At 35.1% G+C, this 25,791-nt stretch overlaps 1 protein-coding gene across 2 annotated transcripts in view; it reads left to right on the top strand.

Annotated features, from left to right (window-relative positions):
• MED13 (mediator complex subunit 13) overlaps window positions 1–25,791 on the top strand; it is a 96,391-nt gene that overhangs the window by 22,348 nt on the left and 48,252 nt on the right. For both annotated transcript variants that reach the window (XM_058560494.1, XM_058560495.1), the window contains exons 4-9: window positions 7,306–7,451; window positions 8,279–8,476; window positions 9,940–10,134; window positions 10,656–10,818; window positions 11,012–11,122; window positions 21,497–22,180. In XM_058560494.1, the coding sequence (XP_058416477.1) occupies window positions 7,306–7,451; window positions 8,279–8,476; window positions 9,940–10,134; window positions 10,656–10,818; window positions 11,012–11,122; window positions 21,497–22,180 (1,497 nt within the window). The remainder of the gene's footprint in view (window positions 1–7,305; window positions 7,452–8,278; window positions 8,477–9,939; window positions 10,135–10,655; window positions 10,819–11,011; window positions 11,123–21,496; window positions 22,181–25,791) is intronic.

The raw sequence follows: 25,791 nt of genomic DNA, 5'->3' as shown, positions 1-25,791 counted from the left end.
CTGCTATTCAGTTACTGAGTAAGCACACAGCATTTATAATCATTTGTATAGCATACTTACTTGATCCCTAAAACTAATAAATTACAGTTTCTCTATGTAATAGATTATTCTTGCTTGAGTCACTTCCTTAATAAATGTTTTCCTTGACTTAAGTATTTCTAGTTAGTAATTCCCCTTTAAACGCTTAAATTTTGCCCCCTTTACCAAGAAATATGTCTTCTAAGTTTCCTGAAAAACCTGTAAAAAGCTTATAATCTTAAAAAATAGTCATTTTAACCAGTTGAATATGGGTTTTTCTTAACTTTTTTTTTAGCATTTTGTCCTGCTTTTAATTCTCATATTCTTTTTTATTGTTTAGAGAAAAAAATGCTTTTTTTAAAAAAATTTTACTTATTTATTTATTTATTTTGGTGAGGAAGATCAGCCCTGAGCTAGCATCCATGCCAATCCTCCTCTTTTTGCTGAGGAAGACCGGCCCTGAGCTAACATCTATTGCCAATCCTCCTCCTTTTTTCCCCCAAAGCCCCAGTAGATATTTGTATGTTATAGCTGCACATCCTTCTGTATGTGGGACGCAGCCCCAGCATGGCTGGAGAAGCGGTGCGTCAGTGCGCGCCCGGGATCCAAACCCGGGCCTCCAGCAGTGGAGCGCGTGCACTCAACCACCAAGCCACGGGGCCGGCCCCTGAGAAAAATGCTTTGAAAATTGATTTCTGCCTGTTTTACATCAGTATATATAATGGGCATATCTGTCTCAGAAATTAAACATTAGTGGTTTGCTAAGATAAAAATACTATTTAGAAATTATATTATGTTTTTATATGCTCTATAACTCAACGTTAACAATTATAGAAGAATTATGTCAGAACAAGAGGACACTCAAAGGAAAGAAAAGTACAAATATGGTTACATATTCATTCCCATATACAGTAACAAAATTCGTTGCTTATAGGTTCGTTTACTTGAGATACCCTCTTTGAGAAAAATAAATGTATGGAGGCTTAGGAATAATGTTTTAAAATCCTGGTGTTTCATCTGGTATCAAGAATCATGTTTGGTATTCTTACAAAGGAGATGAGAGTCACACTCGTGATTTGGTCTTTTCCTTGAGGCTGTGTTATAGTATAGGACACACCATCACTTTGTTGAGAAACAGTTTTATTTTCCAGCCCTACAGTTTTTGGGCTGTCTGTATTCTCTCTAAATTATGCTTGTAAACCAGCAAGTTCTTTTCTGAATTAATTTCTGAATTAATTAGTACTTTATCAAGTATAGCTAGTAACAACCAAATTACACTTACACTTGATCTGTTCCCCCAACTTTGTAAGTTTGTTAGGCACATTTTCTCTCTTCCAGATTATTTCAGGCAACAGTTCTACGAAGTATTTTTCCACTACGTAACGTGGGTCACTATTTTCCCAGCCCCCCATCATAATTTCCTCACCATGTTTCAGTGTCTTATATTCCTTGCTACCAATCATCTGGTCCCAAAGCCAATGGCACATATTTAGGTTTTTGTCATGGTAGCACCTCACCTTTGGTGCCAATTTCTGTATCAGCTATTGTTGTGCAAGAAACCATCCCCAAAACATAGAGGCTTGAAACAACAGTTATGTATTCTTATTAATGTATCTGTCTGCAGGTCAACTGGGTGTTAGCTAACCTAGTCCACACTGTAAACTGTAGCTTGGGTAGAGGTGTGTATTCCATATGATTCTCATCCTTAGATCAGCGAGCCAGTCAGGGCGTGTTCTTATGCCGATGAAGGAAGCACCGGGGGGCAAGATGAATTGCATAAGTATATTTTAGGCTTCTGCTTGGCCAAAGCAAGTCATAAAGCAAGCATAAGTCAAGGATTGGGAAAGTATATTTCAACTCTAATGGGAGGAATTACAAAGTCCCACCAAAGATCCTGGATAAAGAGATGAGTGAGCAAAATATATTACAAAGATACAGTAATCAAAACAATGTGGTACTGGCATAAAGACAGACATGTAAACCAATGGAATAGGATAGAAAATGCAGAAATAAACTCGTGTGTGTGTGTTCAAATAATCTTTGACAAGGGTGCCAGGACCACACAATGGGGAAAGGACAGTCTCTTCAACAAATGGTGTTGGGAAAACTGGATATTCTCATGCAAAAGAATGAAACTGGACCCTTATCTTACACTGTATACAAAAATTAACACAAAATGTTTGGATTAAAAACCTAGATATCAGACCTAAAACTAGAAAACTTCTAGAAGAAAACATAGGGGAAAATCTTCATGACGTTGGATTTGGCAGTGATTTCTTGGGGTATGACACCGAAAGCATAGGCAACAAAAGCAAAAGTAGACAAATGGGACTGTATGAAACTTAAATACCTTTGTGCATCAAAGGGCATAATCAACAGTGAAAAGGCAATTTACAGAATGGGAGAAAATATTTGCAAATCATATATCTGATAAGGGGTTAATATCCAGCATTTATAAAGAACTCCTACAACTCAACAACAAAAAAATTAAATAACCTGATTAAAAAATGGGCAAAAGACTTGAATAGACATTTCTTCGAAGAAGATATACAGGGCCGGCCCTGCGGGCTAGTGGTTAAATTTGCATGCTCTGCTTTGGCGGCCCGGGTTTGTGGGTTTGGATCCCAGGCATGGACCTGCACTACTTGTCAGCCATGCTATGGCAGTGACCCACATACAAAAAATAGAGGAAGATTGGCACAGATGTTAGCTCAGGGCAAATCTTCCTCAGGAAAAAAAAAAAAGATATACAGATGGCCAACAAGAGTATGAAAAATGCTCAGCATCACTAATCAGAGAATTGCAAATCAAAACACGAGATACCACCTCACATTTGTTAGGATGTCTACTATCAAAAAAACAGAAAACAATTAAGTGAAGATAGAATAATTCAAACTCTTGAGCACTGTTGGTGGGATTGTAAAATTGTGCAACCACTGTGGAAGACGGTATGGAGTTTCCTCAAAAAATTAAAAATAGAACTACTGTAGGATCCAGTAATCCTGCTTCTGAGTATATATCCAAAAGAATTGAAAGGAGAATCTTGAAGAGATATTTGCACACTCATGTTCATAGCAGCATTATTCCCAATAGCCAAGAAGTGGAAGCAACCTGAGTGTCCGTTGATGGATGAATGGTTAAGCAAAATGTGTTATATATATACAGTGGATTACTATTCACCCTTTAAAAGGAAAAAAATCCTGTCACATGCTATACCATGGATGAACCTTGAGGGCATTATGCTAAGTGAAAGAAGCCAGTCACAAAAAGACAAATATTGTATGATTCTACTTATATGAGGTATCTAAAGTAGTCAAATTTATAGAAACAGAAAGTAGAATGGTGATTGCCAGGGGCCGGGGGAGTTGGAAAGGGGGAATTATTGTTTAATGGATGTAGTTTCAGGTTTGCAAGATGAAAAAATTCTGGAGGTCTGTTTCACAACAGTGTGAATATACTTAACACTACTGAATGGTACACTTAAAAATGGTTAAGATGGTAAATTTTATGTTTTTTACCATGATTAAAAAGATGAGAAAGGGGAGAAGAATTGGGACCAATAACTCAATCTTCCATGGATATTAAAGCTATAATTCCTTTTATCAAAGAATTTACAAGCTGGGAACGAGTTCAATTAATAAATAAATAATAGTGCTATGATAAATATTATGATAAGAATAGAATCTTATGGGAGCACAGAGATAATGCTTAGAGAAGTATTAAGGAATGATTAAGAAGTGGGGAGAAATTTGTGGTAAGCAAAAGGGGAGTTCTTGGTGTCTCTAGTGTCTAGAGAGTGTGGTAAGGATCAGACTGTGAAGAGTCTAAAGTGCTATGGTAAGGTTTTTTTTATTTAGTCCTAAAGACATTGCGGAACTGTTGATTTTGAGCCTTCCAGTTACATGATCAGAATTAACATTTAGAAAGATCACTGGCAGCAGTGTAAAGCAAGAAGATAAATTAGAGATTTTAACAGTTATTTAGACCTTAAAAGGACAAAGCACTGACAAATCATAGATATTTAAGAGTTAGAATCAGTAAGAATTGGTGATAGATTAGTTGAATGGAGGGAGTTTTAGGGAAAAAAAAATCTAGTATGATTTATACTTCTGGCTTGGGCAACTATGTAGATAGAGACTTGATAAGAAAAGGAATATGTTTGGTTAGAAATAAGTTCAGATATGGACTTCATTCTGCAGTATTTAGTGTATACTTCCTATGTGCCAAGGACCTTGTGTTCAAGGACCTCCTTGAACAAAGGAGACAGATTCCTCCTTCAATAGAGCTTACCTTCTGGGATGACTATAAGAAATAAGTAAACTGTGTAATATGTTAGATTGTGATTATTTCTTTAGCCAAAACAAAAAAAATCCCAGAAGAGGAATTGAGGAGCCATTTAAAGTAGGGTAATCAGTGAAGACCTCACCTAGAAGATACTTGAATAAAAACCTGACAGTGGTTGGGCCAGCTCCAGTGGCCTAGTGGTTAAGTTCGGCTCGCTCCGCTTCAGCGGCCCAGGTTTAGTTTCTGGGTGCAGACCTACACCACTTGTCTGTCAGGGGGCCATGCTGTGGAGGTGGCTCACATACAAAAAGAGGAAGATTGGTAGCAGATGTTAGCTCAGGGTGAATCTTCCTTAGCAAAAAACCCTAAAAAACAACAAAAAAACAAACCCGACAAAGATGAATGTAGATATCTAGAATGTTTTAGATCTAGTAACAGTAGGTACAAAGGCCTGGTGTGTTTAAGGAACAGCAGAGAGGCCAGTTGAGGGAGAAGGGAAAGTATTAGAGGAAGACTAGTAAGAGATGAGGTTGGAGAAGTAGTAGGTGTTGGGGTTGGCTAGTGTAAGGCACCATAGGATATAAGAATAACTTTTATGACGTTACTCAAGTTTGATTCTTTTCCCCTTAGGAATTAAAAGTATTTTCATTGTCTAGGTCTTGTTAAGACGTTGTCATAGCATCCTGTACCAGGTTTTTGTTAGAGCACTTATAACTATAATTAAATAATTGTGTGCTTACTGTAGTGCCATGTGCTTAGCCATAAAATACTTGTTGAATAAGGGAATAACACTTGCTTTAACTTAGTAGCTTAGTATATAATGCATTTAGATCTGAATATAATACTGAGTTTACTGCAGAATTCTTTTGAATATGTATGTGTGGTTTTTTTTGTTTTAAGCATTTGGAGTTAGGTTTGTGTTTAGTAGGTTTTTGGTCTGCTTTGCAGTGTAGGTACCTTAACCACTGCTGGAAAATACTGCTGGAAAACAATAATAAAATTGAGTTTTCTTTAAATGAGCATTAGCAATGGTCTGCTTTTGGATAGACAGTTCTCAAAGTTATTAGTTAACAGTTTCTTATCTTGGTGATTATTTTAGATTTATACTCTTATACCAAAGCAAATGTCTATACTCTTTGTAATTACTCAACCAGTAGCTTTTCTAATAGGATTAGTCTTTTGATCAGAGGAGAAACAAGCTAAATTTATTTATTAAATAATTTAAATATTAATTTTATTTCTTATTAAAAACTATTGGCTTTATCAATTATACTTCAATAAAGCTGGGAAAAAAACAACAACTAGTGTGGTATCTTCGATTGGATCCTGGAACAGAAAAAGGACATAAGTGGAAAATATGGTGAAATCGAAATGTTAATTACTTGTTTGACAAATGTAGCATAATTATGTAAGATGTTAACGTTAAGGGAAACTGGGTGAAGGGTATATGGGGGCTCTCTATACTGTCTTTGCAACTTTTAAATTTAACATTATTCCAAAAACAAGTTTATTTTTTAAAAAAGCCACAAAAGCTACTGGGGTGGGGAAAGATACAGTATTCTGTGACTAATCTATAAAATTCATAATTTTTAAAAATTTAAAAGTAGTATGATTCAAGCAGTACAGAATTGGATTATAAATTTAGAAAAATTAAAGATTCCCTACTTAATTGCTCTAGTCCCATTCCCTGGAAATAACCAAGTTTTGTTTTTTTATTTTTATTTTTTAACTTTTTTATTTACTACTTCTGGTGGTTACTGCCATAATTCCAGATATGCTTATACCGCTAGGCCTTGATTGATGAACTGACAGTATCTACTGATTCTTTACCATGATAGATAAGATTTGTTTTATTAGTTATATTATTTTCAGATTTCTGTTGGTTACCTTTTTAACTTGAATGATATCCTTAAATTTCAATTTCTTGTTCTGTCAACTTTTTAGACATCTAAATGTTGGCTCCCTAATATGTATACATAAGATGAAGAAATTCTCAGCTCTGCATTACTCTTCACCTCTTTCCTACCTTCTTATTTCCCCACTTCTGTTAGCTACAGTGTTAGTTTTGTAACTTAATTTTAATTTATTATGCCGTTGCTTTTTCTGGAAATAATTTGAGGGCCTATAGATATGTAAAACAGGTTTTGAGCTTATTAATGGTTGTATTTTAAAGAACTGGTTCTTTAAGATTAATTCTTAAGATAAATGTTTGGAGAAGGAATAAGAAAAGTGGATTCTTCTTAGTGTACAATCTCTCTTCTGGGCTACTTGACCTTTCTAAATTTTATCTTAAGGATACATCTGCTTTCCTCTTGGGAACTTTTATTTTCCAACCTGTATACCCAGCCATATCTAAGTTTCATAAGATGTTCTATTTTGCATATAACTTTGATTCTAGGATGCCTTCAATTGTGAGACCCATCATTGCTTTAAAGTAACTTTTCATTGGGGGTCAGGGGAGGACAGTACATTAAATGCTTGATTGATTGCATGCAGCCCAATTTCAGAAATAATAAAATGAGAAAATATATTTGTATTTAATTTCTTATATAGAGGGGAAAATAAAAATAAAAATTAGGTCAACCTTAATTCTATTGCACACCTAGACTTTTTTCACTAAAGAAACCTTTCTTTTTTCTTCATTTTAAAAAATTGAGACTATACTATTTTGGTAGCCTACCCTTTCCATTAAACCCACTCCCCCACGTTTACTTATGTTGGTGGCTATATTATAATTGTATGTGTGGGTGTAACTACCTTGTTTAACTGGTTCCTCTATTTGCAGCTTTTTCTACTATAAACAGTGCTGTGAAGAACATTTCTTACAGCTAAATCTTTGCTCGTATCTGTGATTTTTTTTTTTCTTTCAGATAATGAAGTAGAATTTCTTGGTTAAAGAGAATTGTGCATTTTTGTGGTATAACTTCATAATAAAGAAAAGCAAGTTAACTTATTTTTTGGCTATTAATCATCACTAAAGTGTAACTTTTTCTTCTTTATTAGTGAACACTTGTCCTGCTCTTTCACCTTTTTCTTGCATGGAGATAGCAATGTTTGTACCAGTGTGGAAATTAACCAACATCAACCTGTATACCTTCTTAGTGAAGAGCATATCAGCCTTGCTCAACAGTCTAATAGCCCATTTCAAGGTAGATTTTTTTATTGGCATAGGTGTTTGATCTTTTATTATTGTTTCAAGAAAATTCTTATTGAAATTGGTAATTTTACATTTTGGGATTAATGAGATTTTCCCCTGATCTTTAGCCTAATGATGATTCTGATGTAATTTACTTTCTTCTTCCCCATTAGAGTATTATGTCAATGAAATAAGTTTTTTGATACAGATATTATGAAAAAAATTCTTGTACATGAATGGTAGCATATTTTAAAGTGTTCTTTTAAATAGCGTTTAGCATATATGTGTTTGTGTTTTCAAGGTCATCTTGTGTGTTAGGTCACATACACCATTTTTAACATAGGTACACAGGGACTTTTGATATAATTTATACCATGGAAATAGTTGAACTTGAGGAAATATTTTATAAGATTGCTGATTTGCTTTGAAGACTGGCAGTGTGTTCTTCTTTTAATTCTAAGCCTAATGTTTGCTTTTTTGAAATTTGTGTAGCAGTACATAGTAAGTTCTTAGATGTGTATATACACGTTGTTTTTTCTCAGATTGCTTTTCCTTAGTGGAAGTCAAGAGAAGTTTAAGGATATACAGATATTCCTAGTTCATGTTGAAATTTATCCATCTGAGATTTTTGGGTAGACAAAATTTTAAGTTTAAACTCAGTATTTCACTTTATCTTCGCAATAATGTGGTACAATAAATTGATTTTCTCTAGAAGGATCATTATGGGTTTCCTTTCTTACTTTTTTGGAATTGCATAATTACTTGCCATACTGTTCAATGTGATCTTATTTTGTGTAACAGTCTTTAGTTACTTACTTGATGTCTGTTTTGGGTTACTAGTTATCTTAAGCCCATTTGGACTGAATGGCACTCTCACAGGACAGGCATTCAAGATGTCCGATTCAGCTACAAAAAAATTGATTGGTGAATGGAAACAATTCTATCCTATCTCATCTTGCTTGAAGGAGATGTCTGAAGAAAAACAGGAAGATATGGATTGGGAAGATGATTCTTTAGCTGCAGTAGAAGTTCTTGTTGGTATGGATTCTGAGTATTAATCATAAGGGGAAAATATGTGATTGTATGTATTAGTTAGATTTTGCTATGAGTAATAACTCCAATACCTTAGTGGCTTTCAACACCAAACGTGTATTTCTTCCTTATTTCCTGTTCATCCATTCCTTGGTTGTGGTTTGGCTCCTTGTTTCTTCTCATTCTGCAACCTAGGTTCAAGGAGTACCCAGTGTCTGGGACATGCTGTTCTTACAAGAACAGAGGAATAATAGGGACCAAGTCTTACTATGTAAGTGTATTTAAAACTTCTGCTAGTTTATGGTGTATGTTACATCTGCTCACACTCCATGGTCACATGGCCAAGCCAAAATCATTGGGGTGGATAAATATATTCCACGTAGAGGGAAGCCTGCTAAAAGTGGGAAGAAAATAATTGTGAATGAATAATATTTGGAGGCTGGAAAGTTGACAACCTGTGTTATGTAGTATTTTAACATTTTGTAAAACTGTCACCTCCAATAACTTGAAAGGCAGAAAATGTACCTAAAGAACTTGTGGCTTTGATCTGCTCTACCCAGGACAGATCTGTTCAGATTGGCTGTATTCTATATGTCTTCTCATTCAGGGACCCAGGTGAACAAGGTAACTGTATTTGGGACATGGTAATGTCAAGGTGGAGGACAGAAGTAAGAGAGGCTGCACTGATCCTGCAAGCACATTTAAAGCTCCTGTTGGGATGTGGCATATATCCACATGCACTTACATTCCAGAGCAAGTGACACAGCCAAGCCTAACAATAGGGTGAAGATGTGTACTCCCCCTTAGAGAGTCATGGGAGGTGTGGGGAATGTATAATTGAGCAAATAATTGGGATTAGAATCTGCAACAGTGTGTTTAATGGAATCATATGGTAATGTTATATATGAAGATTGCCTTATTTGAGGTTTTGTTGTTTTTTTTTTTTTAAATAAAAAGAATACCAATATTCAGTTTCAATAAATACATTACTACGAGAGTAGTTGTGACAAAAACAGAAGCAAAACGCATTAGGCTTTTTAAATAGAGACATATAAAGAAGAAAACAGAAAAAGGTCTATAATTCTAGTGCCCAGATTACTTTTGTTAAACTCTTAAAATAAATTTTAAAAAGTAATACATATTATGGTTGGTCAGATTTGCAAATAAAGATTTAAAAGAAACTAATACACATTCATGGTTATAAAAATCCAAAAATGAAAAGAGAAAGCTGCTTTCTTCTAAGTCTCTCTCACCAAAGGTAACTGCTACTAACAGGTTCTTGTGGTTTCTTCCAGAAAAATATTGTGCCAAAAAGAGCATATATTTATAAAAATATATTAAATATATTTTTATTTAAACAAATGTGATCATATTGTATCTACTTTTCCATTACAATACTTTTAAGTGAAACTAATCCCACTACAATTACAATAGTAATAGATTTTTCTGTCCATTTTTTTTCCTTTCAGCTGGTGTCCGAATGATCTACCCAGCGTGCTTTGTTCTAGTCCCTCAGTCAGACATTCCTACTCCTAGCTCTGTGGGATCGTCTCACTGTTCAGCTTCTTGCTTGGGTGTCCACCAAGTGCCTGCTTCCACAAGAGATCCTGCTATGTCTTCAGTTACTCTTACACCACCTACATCTCCTGAGGAAGTCCAAACAGGTATTGTACTAATTTGTTTCCTTAGCTCTAGTGAGAAATCTGTTATTTTGAATACAATAAACACTTAAAAAATAACTATTTTGAAATAATTTCAAACTTTTTGAAGAGTTTACAGATTCCCAAACTGTTAACGTTTTCTCCATCACCTTCTCTATATGTACACATTCATTATCATTTGTTTTTCTGAACCACTTGCGAACAAGCTGCAGACATGATGCCCCAGCATCTCTAAGTACTCAATGTATTTCCCCAAATTAAGGACACTTTTCTATATAACTACTATTTAATCCTTCAGGTTAGGTTCAACATTGATATAACACTACCATCCAGTTCACAACCCTGTTCAAATTTTTTGCTTTCTGTATTTTGAGTAAAGTAACACCTTTTTGCCTCAAAATATAAGTAGGCTTACCAAATAGCTAGAGCAAGTTGTATTACAAATTAATAATAAAAAGAAAAATAATGCTGCTTTAAACCTATCTTTATTCTCCTACAGCCTATTCTTTTTTGTTTGTTTTCAGTTGATCCTCAGTCTGCCCAGAAGTGGGTCAAATTGTCTTCAGTATCTGATGGCTTCAGCTCAGATAGTACTAGCCACCATGGTGGGAAAATACCCAGAAAATTAGCAAATCATGTGGTGGATAGAGTTTGGCAAGAATGCAATATGAACAGAGCACAGAACAAGTATGTATTTTCATTTTCAAGTTTAAAAATTGCATGCTGGTAATTATGTGTGAATAGGAGATATTTAATGTATAAACAGTCGTTTGTATGACTTTAACTCAAAAAATTGATGTTTTAAAATTCAATTTTAATTCATCTCAAAGTTTGAGAAAATTTTATGAATTCTAAAGAATTGTGTAATTTCAAATCTCAGGAGGAAGTATTCCGCTTCATCAGGTGGTCTGTGTGAAGAAGAGACAGCTGATAAAGTAGCATCCTGGGATTTTGTTGAAGCCACACAAAGAACAAATTGCAGCTGTTTGAGGTAGATACTTTTTCAGTTGATTGATGTCTGTATATATGTGTGTGTGGTAGTTTCTTATGCTATTGAATACTTATACCTCACTTTGTTTGAAGTAGCTTCTGTAAACACATAGTGTGTTAGGATCTTTTTCAAAAGAAAAAAATTTGAGGAGAAAAAATTCAGTAATTTGGAGCTGATTATAGAAGTACATACAAATGTATGCCTTAAATTCTTATACAGTTACCAGAGTTGGACTTTGAAAGCTTGTTTTCGCAGCCAAATAAGAGAGAATTTAATACTGGATTATGGTATATATAGCATCTGTAAGGTAAAAAGCACACAAGTCTCTTCAGAAAAGTGTTCATAGTTGGCACTATGCGTGAGAAATCTGTCCTAAGGGTTCTCATAAAAAAAGGATACATTGTATACTAGATAAAAATTTCCACAATCTTTTTATAGTAAATACAGTATTGGGTTTTGTGCAGCAATTTCTTATAACACCCCTTTGGGCAAGCTGTAGGTGAAATGCTGAACTAAGATTCAGAAAATACAATTCTACAAGGAACCAAAGCTGGTACTGTAAAAATACAAGCTTTCTAATAGACCATATTGGTTGAAAGATTGGTAGAAGAATGGATAGACTTGTAATTCTTTAGGTAGTTGTATTTATTTTATATAGTGGGGCCTTTGATGAGATTTGATTATCAGAGGCGTTAAGATTATATTGCATAGAGTTTATTATTTTATTCTACAAATTAAAGGTAGATCATATGCTTTTGCAATCAAACAAATAATGGCACTGACATCCCTAACTAGAACTTGTGAGCAAATAGCTGGCCACCCTTTTTTGTCATGGATGTGAGCCAAAGGAATGGAGTGCTTGCAGGTTAGGGCCAAGGTTTTTCTTACATTAGCTCTGTTTGATTGTATACAGTGACAGACTCTCAAGTGTTCTAGTATGTTTTTGCATAGATTAGATGTTCTTACATATATTCTTTGGATTAGAGACTGTATAATTTTTTAAAGTCTGGCAACCTTGTTGAAAAGTTGCTTCTGGTGTTGATAGAGATTGGAATAAAAACATGGATCGATTAGCTCCTATTTAACAGTTTAAAATAGTTAAAAACCACACCCACCTAGGGGGGAAAAGAAACCCAAACCTAGTCTTGAAATGCAGGACTCCATGACATTATCTGAAACCAGGGGTCGCAGACTATGATCCATTGGCTCAGTTTGGCTCACTGCCTGTTTTGTATGGCCTGGGAGCTGAAAGTGATTTTTACATTTTTAAATAGTTTAAAAAAAACAAAGGGAGAATATTTTGTGACCTGAAAATTATGTGAAATTCAAAATTTAGTGTCCATAAATAAGGATTTATTGGAACAGAGCCACATCCGTTCATTTACATGTTAACTATGGCTGCTTTCACAGAGTAGTTGTGACACAGACTGTGTGGCCCCTAGAGCCTAACATATTTACCATTTGGTCCTTTACAGAAAAAGTTTGCCAGTCTCTGGTCTAAGACCAATAGAATGTTTAAATGAAATTAGGCTTTTCTTCCCCTATATTGGAATTTTTATCAAGCAGCTCTTCTTTTTTTAGTTCCTAACCTATATTCTTGCTTTATTCTTTTTGAAAGATGTGTGTTTTAAGTATATTTGTGTAAAATAGTTTTAGAGGAAGACACTCAAAATGCGTGTTGGTAAACGTAAGTTTAAGTTTAAATTATTGGTCTCTAAGCTGAACTTTTATTTTTAAAAACGGTCTCATATTTCCGGAAATTTCTCCCAGGCATATAGAGATTTGATATAATGAAATTTTGTATAATCTATACACGAGACTTGCTTTGGTAAATTTACTCCTCTAGGGGCCAGCCCAGTAGCATAGTGGTTAAGTTCACGTGCTTCGCTTCGGCGACCCTGGGTGCGGACCTGTGTACCGCTTATTGAGCTGTGCTGTGGCAGATGGGCATGGACGTTAGCCCAGGGCCAGTCTTCCTTAGCAAAAAAAGAGGAGGATTGGCAGCAGATGTTAGCTCAGCGCTAATCTTCCTCACCAAAAAAAAAAAAATCACCCCTCTAGTAAAGACAGTGTTTCTAATCATTTACTTTTTTTTTTGTTTACTATTGCATTTTGTGCTTCAGTTTCCCCCTCTACTCCCCCCAAATCTGGTTCTTATTTAGTTCTTAAATAAGGCTTGAAACAGACTTTGAGCTGCCATATGTGTGTATCCTCTCCTACCATAGAATATAGGAGGTATGGCACACATTGATAACTGACTGTGCTAGTCAGTCAGTTTGCTCTCAAATCTATCCCGTTTTCCGTGCTCTGTTCTGTATTGCATTAATTAGATTTCCTAGGCTCCCTTGCTTTCTACATGTGCTTGGTTTCTTTTCCAGCTTTATTGAGATATAATTGACAAATAACATTGTATAAGTTTAAGGTATATATACAACATAATGATTAGATTAGGCTCGCTTGCTTTCTGAATTTGGCTAATGGAAGGCACTAACAGAAGATGGATTGATGAGAAGAGGGAAGAGGCTAGAGTATTCCCCACCTCTTAGGCAGCAACTCTGTGTCCCATTAACCTTTTTTTTTTTTTTTTTTTTTTGTGAGGAAGACCAGCCCTGAGCTAACATCCAGTGCCAATCCTCCTCTTTTTTGCTGAGGAAGACTGGCCCTGGGCTAACATCTGTGCCCAACTTCCTCTACTTTATATAGGACGCCACCGCAGCATGGCTTAACAAGCAGTGCTTCGGTGTGCGCCCGGGATCCGAACTGGCGAACCCCGGGCCACCGCAGCAGAGTGCGCGCACTTAACCGCTTGCGCCACCGGGCCGGCCCCAACAACCCCTTTTTTCGTGGTCCCAGTTACCACTTGGTAGGTCCTGCTATGTTTCTAGTACCATCCCAAGCTTCTTTGATCTGGTAAGACTAATTCATCTTATTGTCCTTTCAATCCTAGAAGTCATAGAAGCTCCCTGTTGTTACTAGTCTCTGGTTTGCCTGACTTTCCTCTGTTTTTTGTAATTGATTTTCTATAGTAAATTTTCTCTGTGTGAAAGACTGGACTGGACCCTGACTGATATATTGGCTTCTCTTTGAAATTGATTTGAAAAAAATTGCATAGTCATATAATAAGTATATATGATTTTTTTTTTTAATTTTATTTATTTATTTTTTTCCCCCAAAGCCCCAGTAGATAGTTGTACATCATAATTGCACATCCTTCTAGTTGCTGTATGTGGGATGCGGCCTCAGCATGGCCGGAGAAAAGGTGCGTTGGTGCACGCCCGGGATCCGAACCCGGGCCGCCGGTAGCGGAGCGCGCGCACCCAACCGCTAAGCCACAGGGCTGGCCCAAGTATATATGATTTTTAAGAAATTTTAATTATACAAGTAAAGTTAAAGTTCCCCTTGATCACTCTCTGTCTCTTTCCAAATCCTACTACCTCTCCCTAGAAAGGACTACTTGCCAATTAGGTATTATCTTTCCACAATTTCTTTTGTAATTTTGTATGTATATGTGTTTTTCCTCCCAACACATAAATAAAATAATACTGATGTATGTGGCAGCTTATTTTTTTCACTTAAATGTGCTTTAGATCTTTCCATTCTAGTTACTTGTAGATCTGCCTTATTGTTTAAAAAAACTTCTTGGTATTTTACTGAATGGAAGTACCATAATGTTTTTAATTATTCTGGGTTTGGTGGACAAATAGGTTTGTTCCAAAGGTTTTTTGTTTGTGATTACTTTTTAAAAAATAATACTTCTGTGACTATCATTTATTAGATTTTTTTGAACACTTACTGTGTGATAGGAGATGTCCTGTCTCAGGATACACTAGTGAACAAGGCTCCTGCTACTATGAAGCCTGCACTCTAATAGGAGTGGGGCAGATAATTAATTTGTTTTTAAGAAGAATTCTTAATCCTTTTAAAATTTAAGAGTGATGAGTGCTAGGAAGGAAGTAAAACTAGGTGGGTGATACAATGGAGAGTTGTGGGTGAGGAGGCTATTTACTTTTCTTGTGACTTCAAAAAGATTCTACCAATTTTACTCCCACTTTTTATGTATATAAAGAGTGCTGATTTTTCTTGTGCTTTCACTGATCTGAGAACCGTCTTTAAGATGATTTATCATTATAGTAAGTGAAAAGCATAAAATTGTTTCAGTTGGCATTTTTCAGTTATTAATGAGATTAAATATTGCACGTTTATTGATTTTAGGCTTTAGTCTGGTGGAATGTTCATAAGAAAATTAGCACTTAGCAAGCTGTGTAAATAAGCAGTACAATAAATTTCAAATGTAAACACAAAAAATACTAGGAACTTTAATCAATAGGAAAAAGAATCTGAAAGCACAAAAAATTGTACTTTTAAGACAAACTTCTTTTTTAGAAAGATTCCCCAACTTGTTTGAGTTCTAGTATGAAATTCGGTTTTCTCCAGAAAAGACTAGCTTTTAGAAAAAGGTCTATATAGAAGAAAGGAAAGGGGCTGTCATTTAATCTTAGCAAAATTTTAGAGAGCCACTGCTATTAGTATATAGCCCGAATTAATAGTTTCCTGTTTTTATAGAAGGATAAGTGAATGGGTGGCTGTTTACTTTTCACATCTCTTGTATACTTGGAGTATAACCAAGTAGTTTACATCAGATTATTGCAGATCCAGCTTCTCCTTAGTGCCTTGCATAATTGGACCAATTCTTAAACTTTTGGTCTCAGAACTCATTTACACTCTTAAAAATTATTGAAAACCCCAAAGTGCTTTTATTTTTGTACGTTATGTCTATTTTAGAGAAATTTTGAAGCACTACTTAATTTATTAAAAAATAATAAACTCAGTACATATTAACATGAATAAAATACTTTTATAGGTATCAACTATATTTTCCAAAAAAAATTACGAGTGGCATTGTCTTACAGCTTTGCAAACGTCTTCGATGTTGAGCTTAATAGAAGGTAGCTGGATTCTCATCTGCTTCTGCATTCAATCTTCTGTTGTATATTGTCTTGATTGAAGTATACGAAGAAAATGCAGCCTCATGTGCTGTGCCGTTGGAAAGGGGAAGAGTATTTTAATAGCTTTTTCAGATAATTGGATAGTCTTTGATATTATACCAAAATTTGACAAGTGGTAGTTTCTTAAAGGTTAGTCTTAATGTGGAATCGGAAGCCATATTAATGAAATTCTTGTACTTCACTAATAACTGAATGGATCTTTTACGTATGCATGATTTTGTAACATCATACATTGATCATTTGAAAAACACCAGTTCATTGAGTTATGCAGATCTTCTGAATGTTGGCACGTTTTGTTATTACAGTATCAAAAAATTGTATTCATTAATATCACCAACGATCTCTTCAGAAAAACTTTTTATATATTGGAAAGCTGTCAAGCTCACTGTAGCAGATATAATTTTCCAAATTCTAAATCTTGCTTAAAAGCTCAGATTTTATCATTTGTTCTTCCTTAAAATGACAAACTCATTTTGTTCATTTTTGAGAACCAGATAACGAAGTCTGCCAAATAACCAAATCTGGATAACCATAGTTTATTAGTCACTCATTTGTTTTTTGAAATAAAGATGGTGTTCAATGAAAAAAGTGGCTAGTTCAGCTTGTATCTCAAGCAGTTATGCAAGTATTTTTCCTGAAAGCAGCCATTGTACTTTGATATGTAGCAGAAGTGCTTTATGTGTACTTCCTATTTCTTTGTGTAGAATATAAAAAGCTGTGACTGCAAGGATTGAGATTTAATAAAAGTTAATCGTTTTTACTGTCTTCATGAAGAACGTTCTTAAGTGAAACTGGCCTAAAACAAACTAGATGAATGGTAGTGAAGAAAACAGTGACTACTACTAATAATAATTAGTACTACTGCCTTGATTCATGTTCGGTTGCCAGCAGTTGTCCTGTCCGTTGCTTTTACACCATCATTGTAAATATCAACATAATGAAGAAGGCAACTAGTGTATTGGTGCTGTTATGAAAATGGTTTTGAATCCCGTAAAACCCCTGAAAAAGTTCATGGACCATACTTGGAGAACTTTTGTAGTAGCCACTAAAATATTTGAATAATAAATGATACTGTCATGATATGTACTTATTCCTACCTTCTTTTTCTTTTTTCTTTTTTTTCTTTGCTTTCCTTACCCTTTCCTGCTGTTATTGTTGACTGTCTTTCTTTTTTCCTTTCTTCAGCTGGCTTAGAAGTTAGGTATTATATTTTAGTTCTTTTGTTAATTGAATTAAAGATTTATTGTGTTTGCTGTCCTTAAAGTCTGAAGTTAATCAATGTCTCTGTTCTGTTTATGGAACAAACAAGTACTTTGGAACACTTTAATCTTGCTCCAGTTATTTTCCATGTTACTATTTTTTTTTTTTAGCTTTTTAGTGCTACCTTGTTCTGTTACAAAAAATTTCAAACATGCATAAAAGTAAGAGATTTGGACAATGAACTCCTGTATATCAACCATCCATAATCACTTACTACATTTGCTTCATGTAGATCTCTTACTGAAGATTTTTTAAAATTTTAATATATTTTATTGAACTTGGCTTATTTAAAATGATTATTTTGACATAGTCAGTATAAAACATTGATGAGATATTTGGCATTCTCTTTTTCATAACATATCTTCAAAAACTGGTGTGTATTTTACACTTAACAGCGCATCTCAATTTGGACTAACCACATTTCAAGTGCCTAGTAGCCACATGTGACTTGTGGATACCATTGTTGGACAGCACAGTTTTAGAAATAAGAGTTAGAATTAGGAATAATGACTGGAAGATACAGAAAAGGCAAGTTTCTATTCACATAAATTATTTTCTAACAACTGGAGCTATTTGATGATGAGATGCATTTTCTTATAAGGTAATGTGGTCCTTGTTGTTGAAAATATTCAGAGGAAAAGATGGTCAGAGAAGGGGTTATTCCTACATTGGGTACAACTTGCTGTTTTTTTTGTCAGGAAGATCAGCCCTGAGCTAACATCTGATGCCAAGCCTTCTCTTTTTGCTGAGAAAGATTGGCCCTGGGCTAACATCTGTGCCCATCTTCCTCTACTTTATATGGGACGCCGCCACGGCGTGGCTTTGACAAGCAGTAGATCGGTGCGCGCCCGGAATCCGAACCTGCAAACCCTTGGGCCGCCAAAGCGGAGCGCACGCACTTAACTGCTGTGCCCACTGGGCCAGCCCCGCTGTTTGTTTTTTTTTTTTTTTAAAGATTTTATTTATTTTTTCCCCCCAAAGCCCCAGTGGATAGTTGTATGTCGTAGCTGCACATCCTTCTAGTTGCTGTATGTGGGACTTGGCCTCAGAATGAACGGAGAAGTGGTGCCTCGATGCGCACCCGGGATCCGAACCCGGGCCACCAGCATCGCAGCGCGCGCACTTAACCACCAAGCCACAGGGCCGGCCCCCCCCGCTGTTTGTTTTGTTTTGTTTTTTTTTTTTTTTTTTTTTGTGAGGAGATCAGCCCTGTGCTAACATCCGCCAATCCTCCTCTTTTTTTTTGCTGAGGAAGACGGCCCTGGGCTAACATCTGTGCCCATCTTCCTCCACTTTATATGGGACGCCGCCACAGCATGGCTTGCCAAGCAGTGCGTCGGTGCGCGCCCAGGATCCGAACCAGCAAACCCCGGGCCGCCGCAGCGGAGCGCGCGCACTTAACCGCTTGCGCCACCGGGCCGGCCCCTCCCCCGCTGTTTGTTTTTAATGACCAATTCCTTTATTAAATTATTTTTTGGTTTGGTTTTAAATTGCTATTTAAAAATTTAAACAATGGACACAAATATAAAATTAAAAATTACCAGTTCTCCCTCATATGTATGTGTGTAGATCTGCCTGTTTGCTTTATTTCACACAGATGGAATCATGCTATGTATACTGTTCTGAAACTTTTTTTGAAACTTTTTGATATCTTTCCATGTTAGCACACACTGTTTTTTCTTTTAAGTTCATAATACTCCATAATACTGTGAAGATATAATACTTCATTTGACCGGTCGCCTATACTTCACTCTTGCTGAAGATTTTTAAAGAAAATCTTAAATATCATCATTTCATTCCTACTTCAGTGTGCAACTCTAAAGAATGTTAATATTTTCTTACATACTGTAATTCTATTATCACACCTAATGAACAGTATTTTCTTGTTATCATCTGATAATCCTCTACAGATTTGTCTCAGAAGTATCTTTTTGTAGTTTGTTTGACTAGGATCCAAACAAGGAGTATACATTTGGTTGTTAAATCTTCTAGGTCTCTCTTGTAATCCTCTACCCCCTTTTTATAACATTGGCTTAGTTGGAGAAACTAGGTCAGTTGTCCTTTAGAATGTCCCACATTCTGGATTTTTCAATTTGTCGTGTATTTTAACTTGTTCTTTTAGTGTTAACTTCTTCCTTTATCCCTTGCATTTCTGTACATGGAAAGTAGCTCTAGAGCTGTGCTGTCTAATACTAGCTGTGTTAGTAACCACCAGTGGCTATTTAAAATAATTGGTTTAAAAATTCAATTCCCCAATTACGCTTGCCACATTTCAAGTCCTCAGTAGCCATGTATAGCACATTTCCATCCTCACAGAAAGTTCTGTTGGACAGTGCTGATCTAGAGGCTTTTGATTAGATTCAGTTTCAATATTTTTGGCGAGAAAACTTCATAGATGGTGCTGGATTGCTTTGTAATGTGTCACATCAGAAGAGACAGATGTCTTATTGTCCCACTTTTAATAATGTTAAGATTGAGAAGGTGGTAATCAGCCTGACCCCTTCATTGTAAAGTTTCTAATCATGTTTACTATGAATAAAGGCAGTTTTTCTTCTTCCTTTGAAATCTCTAATCTCTTTCTTTTTCTTGACTTATTGCATTGGCTAAAACTTTCAATAAAATTGTTGAATAGAAATGTTGAGTTAATATTCTTGCTTTGTTCCCAGTCTTAGAGAAATTATTCAGTCTTCCATCATTAAGTGTGATATTAGTTGTAGTCTTTCATAGATGTCTTCTATCAGATTAAGTTCTCTTCCTTGCTCCCTGAGTCTTTTTATATGAATAGATGTTGAGTTTTGTCATATATTTTTCTATATTTATTAAGAGATATGGTTTTCTCTTTTATTCTGTTGATATAATAAATAATACTGATTTTTTTCTTTTGAAGGTTATACCTTAAATTCCTGGGACAAATCTCTTTTGGTCATGATATATCATCTTTTTATATATTACTAGATTGCTAGTATTTTGTTAAGATTTACATCTGTGTTCTTGAGGGATATTAATCTGTGATTTCCTTTTCTTATAATGTCTTTGATTTTGGTATCAGGGTAATGGTAGATTTCTCCTGTGTCCTTTTGACATAACTCCTGTTTTCTTTGATAACTTTCATGCTTTTTTTTCCCCTTGCACAAAAAGATGTGCCAGGCTCTCTACAAAAGAGTGTCTCAGCATGTTTCCTCAATAGAAAAGGTTCTTTGAAAAAGTGCCTGCCACTGCTTTTTAATACTCTTTCTAGTTATCTCTGATATAACAAAAGCATTAATAAAATAAATTTAAAAAGAAAACTAAAAAAACCTAATGCATATTGAATGCTTTAACTCCATATTTCTACACATTTTTTCCAGTTTTAGTTTAAAAAAATGTTCTATATACATCAGTATCAGTTGAGAAGTGCACTGTATTTTTACTACACTGAAAGAAATCTTAAACTCTGAACAAAATTATTAGATTTTTAGGTATATAGTGTTAAGTTCTTCAGTTTAGAATTGCTTCACATTATGAGGAAAGAATTCTTTTAGGCATTTTCTTTTTCTTTTCCAGTCAGCTGATTCTTTCTGTAGTGGTAAGCCTTGGGAGAAGGAAGGTAGGTATGGTGTGGGGCCCATCAATCAGTCAATTCCAGTGCTATCCAGACTGATCTTATTTCAGTCCAGTAGAATAAGTTTTCTAGTCAGTTGCTGTAGGATTGTAGGTAATGACTGAGCTCAGCCAAGCCATTGATTTATAATAATTACTAACTGTGAAATATCAGGTATATTCATAAATGAATAAATTTCAGACCTTTTTATCTTAAAATAACTAGAATCTTACTGCTATATTTGTTCAGATACTAAGGCATTTAGATTATATAAGGCAAACCGTCTTTGGCATCTGCTCACATAGCTGTTAAATGAGATGTTGAGAATTGGCTTTTATGAATCTTTTTGTATGCTTTTAGTTTTAGGTTACTAAAGAAACCATTTTTTTCCTTATACCCTCAGATTATTTTACTTTTAGGATTGTATATGAAAAACAAATGATATCTGAAATATCTAATAGTGTTAACTTGTGTACTTTGATATGGTAGTGATACTATAAATATTAAACCTTTCTGTTAACTTTTCAGGCACAAAAGTGTCAAACCAAGAAATCCTGGACAACAAGGACAGGCACCATCTTTAAGTCAGCAACAACAAGTACTTCCTAAGCACAAGACCAATGAAAAGCAAGAAAAGAGTGAAAAACCACAGAAACGCCCCTTGACTCCTTTTCACCATCGTGTATCTGTTAGCGATGATGTTGGCATGGACACAGATTCAGCCAGCCAAAGACTTGTGATCTCTGCTCCAGACAGTCAAGCAAGATTTTCAAACATTCGAACTAATGATGTAGCAAAGACTCCTCAGATGCACGGCACTGAAATGACGAATTCACCTCAACCACCCCCACTTAGTCCTCACCCATGTGATGTGGTTGATGAAGGAGTGACTAAAACACCTTCAACTCCTCAAAGTCAACATTTTTATCAAATGCCAACACCGGATCCGTTGGTTCCTTCTAAACCAATGGAAGATAGGATAGATAGTTTATCCCAGTCTTTCCCAGCTCAGTTCCAGGAAGCTGTAGAACCTACAATATATATTGGTACAGCAGTAAACTTGGAAGAAGATGAAGCTAATATAGCCTGGAAGTATTACAAGGTCCCAAAGAAAAAAGATATAGAGTTTTTACCACCTCAACTTCCAAATGATAAATTCAAGGATGATCCAGTTGGACCTTTTGGACAGGAAAGTGTAACATCAGTTACAGAGTATGTATTTTCTTTTAATAGTCACTATTATAATTTAAGGGTGGAAATGATGTAAGTTCTTAATATTAGGACTCAAAAATTCGTTTCAGGGTAGGATTTACAGTAATAAATCCTTTGAGTATTAATTTTGCATAATTTCTTTACTGTGTTTTTTCCTCAGGGAACCTCTTTATTATGAAATATTTTAGTCACAAAAAAGTGGAGAAAATAATAATACTTATCCATCAACCAACTTAAGGATTTAAGTTGGTCCATCAACCAACTTAAGGATTTTGCATACAATTAGAACTCCTGTGTACTATTTTTCTTCCTCCATTCTTCCTTCCACTGTCCTGAATTTGGTATTTATCATTTCTATACATGTTTTTATACATGTAGCTCTAGTTAATTCATTTTAATTGCTTTATAGTATTTCTTTGTTGTAGAGATATCATAATTTGTTTATCTACTCTCTTGAAGATGGACATGTTAGTTATTTTCAGTTTTTCACAATTATAAAGGATATAGCAGTGAACTTTTTTGTACACATTTCCTTATGCACTTGTTTAAGATAGGGAATACATCTAAAAGTGGAATTGCTGGGCCATGGGGTATGTACATTAAGGGTTGTTCCCATGTTGCTCCTCAAACTATATCAGTTTACACCCTCATCAACCAGCAGAGTATGAGAATGACTGTTGCTCCACATTTTCCTCAGTACTTGGTATTATGAAACTTGTAATTTGGCTGATCTGTTGCCTGCAGAATGACATCTTACTGTCTTAATACACGTTTTCCAGATTCCTAGTGAGGTTAAGCATCATTTACAATGTTTACTAGACATTTAGATTTCCTTTTCTGTGAATTGCCTATACATCATATTTTTTAGTCCGTTTTTCTTTTCCTGATTTATTCTTTGCATATTCTGGCTATTAATCTTATATTAGTTATATGTGCTACAAATATCTTCATTCTGTGGCTTGCCTTCTTTGTCTACCTTATGTATGACATACTTTGGGCAGAAGTAGGCTTTTTTTCAGATCTTCCTTTACTTTCTTTGTTGTTCTGATTACATTTCTAGTCTGTCCCATGAGCCTTTTGCATTTTTATCTAAAGATTTTTCTAAAAGGTGGAAATCAACCAAGAAAACACCATTATATTCATTAAAACTGTCTGCCTGTTTATCAATGCAAGGCCAAGTAGAGTGCAGAGATTACATTTCCTTCTCTATCAATCCGTTTTCGATGAAAGCTTTTAGAATCTTCTCTTGAGCTTAAAATTTTGAAATTTCACAAGAATATGTATAGGTATAGTGATCTTTTGTTCAGTCCTTGTACTGGGCATTTGAGGAGGGCTGGTTCAGCTTGAAGTTTCTTTTATCCTGCTACTGGGAAATTCTCTTTTTCTTGGATAATATCTCCGTTTTGTTTTGTTTTTTTCCATTCTCTGTGTAACCTCTGTAATTCAGATGTTGAGCTTCTATATTTTCTCTCATTTTCCATCTGTCTTTTTTTCTCTGTATTCTGAGGGGATTCCTCAGCTTTTTTTCTAGCCCTTTATTGAAGTCTTAATATTTGTTTCTCATGGTTTTTCATTTCTAAACTTTTTTTTTAATACCATCCCCTTCTTGTTTAATGTCTTGTAATTTTTTTTTCTTTAGAATTACTTGTTTTATTTTGGTCTTTTTCTTTACTGTGCTGCTTCTCATTGTATTTCTTATAATTATTGTTTCTCCATACACATTTTAGAATGACAGAATGCAGGAGCTCATTGGAAATTTTGTGTATATAGGCAGAGCCTTGTTGATTGGCAGGCCTTACTCATTCAATAAGTATTAGTACATACTATGTATCAGTTCCAGACATGTTGCTTTATGATCAAGGGGTAGGGGATGTTTTAGAGGGGAGGCCTCATGCCTAAAATTCCAGAATGAAGAGGATGCCAGATTTTGGGTATTCACCGTATAGCTTATTCATTTTTCTAAGAAAAGGAACCCTTCCTGTTCCTCCATTTTTTAACTCTTGTTTTTCATTTCTATCTAGAGATATATGTGCAGATTTTCTCTGGTTTTCTAGGCAGTTTGGCTCTCCTATTGTTATATAGTTTGCCTGTAGCCCTCTCTTGCATATTCTAGGCTGTGAACTTGCTCTGCTGCTTTTCATTGATTTTTGAGCTTCCCTGAGAGTAAGTAAAATATGGTCCATTTTTGGCCTCTTTCTCATTTTCCCTACTGTTAGAGATTTATTCTCTTTTAAAATTCCTTGATTATTATTTTAATAGACAAACCTAGGTGCTTCATGTAGCACTTTGAATCTTAAAATTATTCTGGTATGATCTTTTTTAATTAAAATTAATATAGATTTGAAATTGAGGGACTTCAGGATACCCTAACTATCATGGAAAACAACTAGCTTATTTAGTAGTTAATGGGTCTCCAGAAAGCAAATGATGTCTTAGAAACAAGTCTTAAAAAGATCCTAATCTTATCTGTGCTGGGTGTAATATAAAAGTCTAAGCTAGCCTCAACTCTTGCCTGAAACTACTGTTGGTCTCCTTATTTCTGTACTTCTCCTTCGCATGTGTTCTCTACATAGCAGTCAGAGTGATCATTGTAAGTTAAATATTATGTTACTTGTTTGCTTAAGACCCTTCAGTCGTTTCCCTTTATACTTAGAATAAAATCCAAACCCTTTTTCCTCATTTGAAAGATTCTACATAGTCTCCTGCCTAGCTGGTTCTTCACTCTTGTTTACTACTCTCCTATTTGCTTCCTGATTTAGCCACACCAGCTTTCTTGCTATTCCTTCAAAAAGTCACCCTCATTCCTCATGGCCTTTAGAATTGCGTTGCAGATTCGGGGAACAGGCCTTATTCGGTCCTGCTCAAAAGTTACCTTCTCAGGAGGTATTTCCCTGACCATTCTATCTAAACTGTGACCTCTCCTCACTCCCTAAATCACTACCTATCCTGTACACTGCTTTCATTTTCTCCCTTATATGTATCATTATCTGAAATTATATTATGTATTTGTTAGTATTTTTTTTTCCTATTAGAATGTAAGCTTTATGAGGGCAAGAACTGTCTTGTTTACTGCTGTGTTCCTCCCACATAAACACACACACACATCCACATCCCTAGAACAATCCTAAGCACATAGTTGACATTCGGCAAATGTTTAGATTAATGAAACAACAGTATGGCCCTAGATTACTTTATGATTTTAAAACTTGTTTTCTTTCTAGGTTATATTTTCTTATTTAATGTATGTAAAAATGTAGTGAATATTTTCAGTTTTAAAAACTTCAAGAGTGAGTTTTTATGGGCAGATTATGTTCATAAGATCCAAGAATAGCCATAACTTTAAATAAGTGTATTGGTTGCTTGTGCGCATGAGCATCTGTAAGTGAAATGAAAGTTTCTTAGAAGTTAATACAGCTTAACCTTAGAATCTGTTCTAAAATTATTTGACATTTTTCTCATGGAATAAGAATGAGAAAGAAGAAGCATAATTAGAACGGTAGCACACAGAGTAGAATGGTGCTGGGTCATGATTGTGTAAATTAAGGAAATAACATGCTTCTGCCTGTTCTGGTCACCATTTTTTCTGCCTCATAAAAAGGAGAAAAAAGACC

This window comes from Diceros bicornis, chromosome 18, assembly GCF_020826845.1.
Source record: "Diceros bicornis minor isolate mBicDic1 chromosome 18, mDicBic1.mat.cur, whole genome shotgun sequence".
Classification (NCBI taxonomy): Eukaryota; Metazoa; Chordata; class Mammalia; order Perissodactyla; family Rhinocerotidae; genus Diceros; species Diceros bicornis.
Note: the sequence above shows the minus strand (reverse complement) of the source record. Positions and strands in the feature narration are given on the sequence as shown.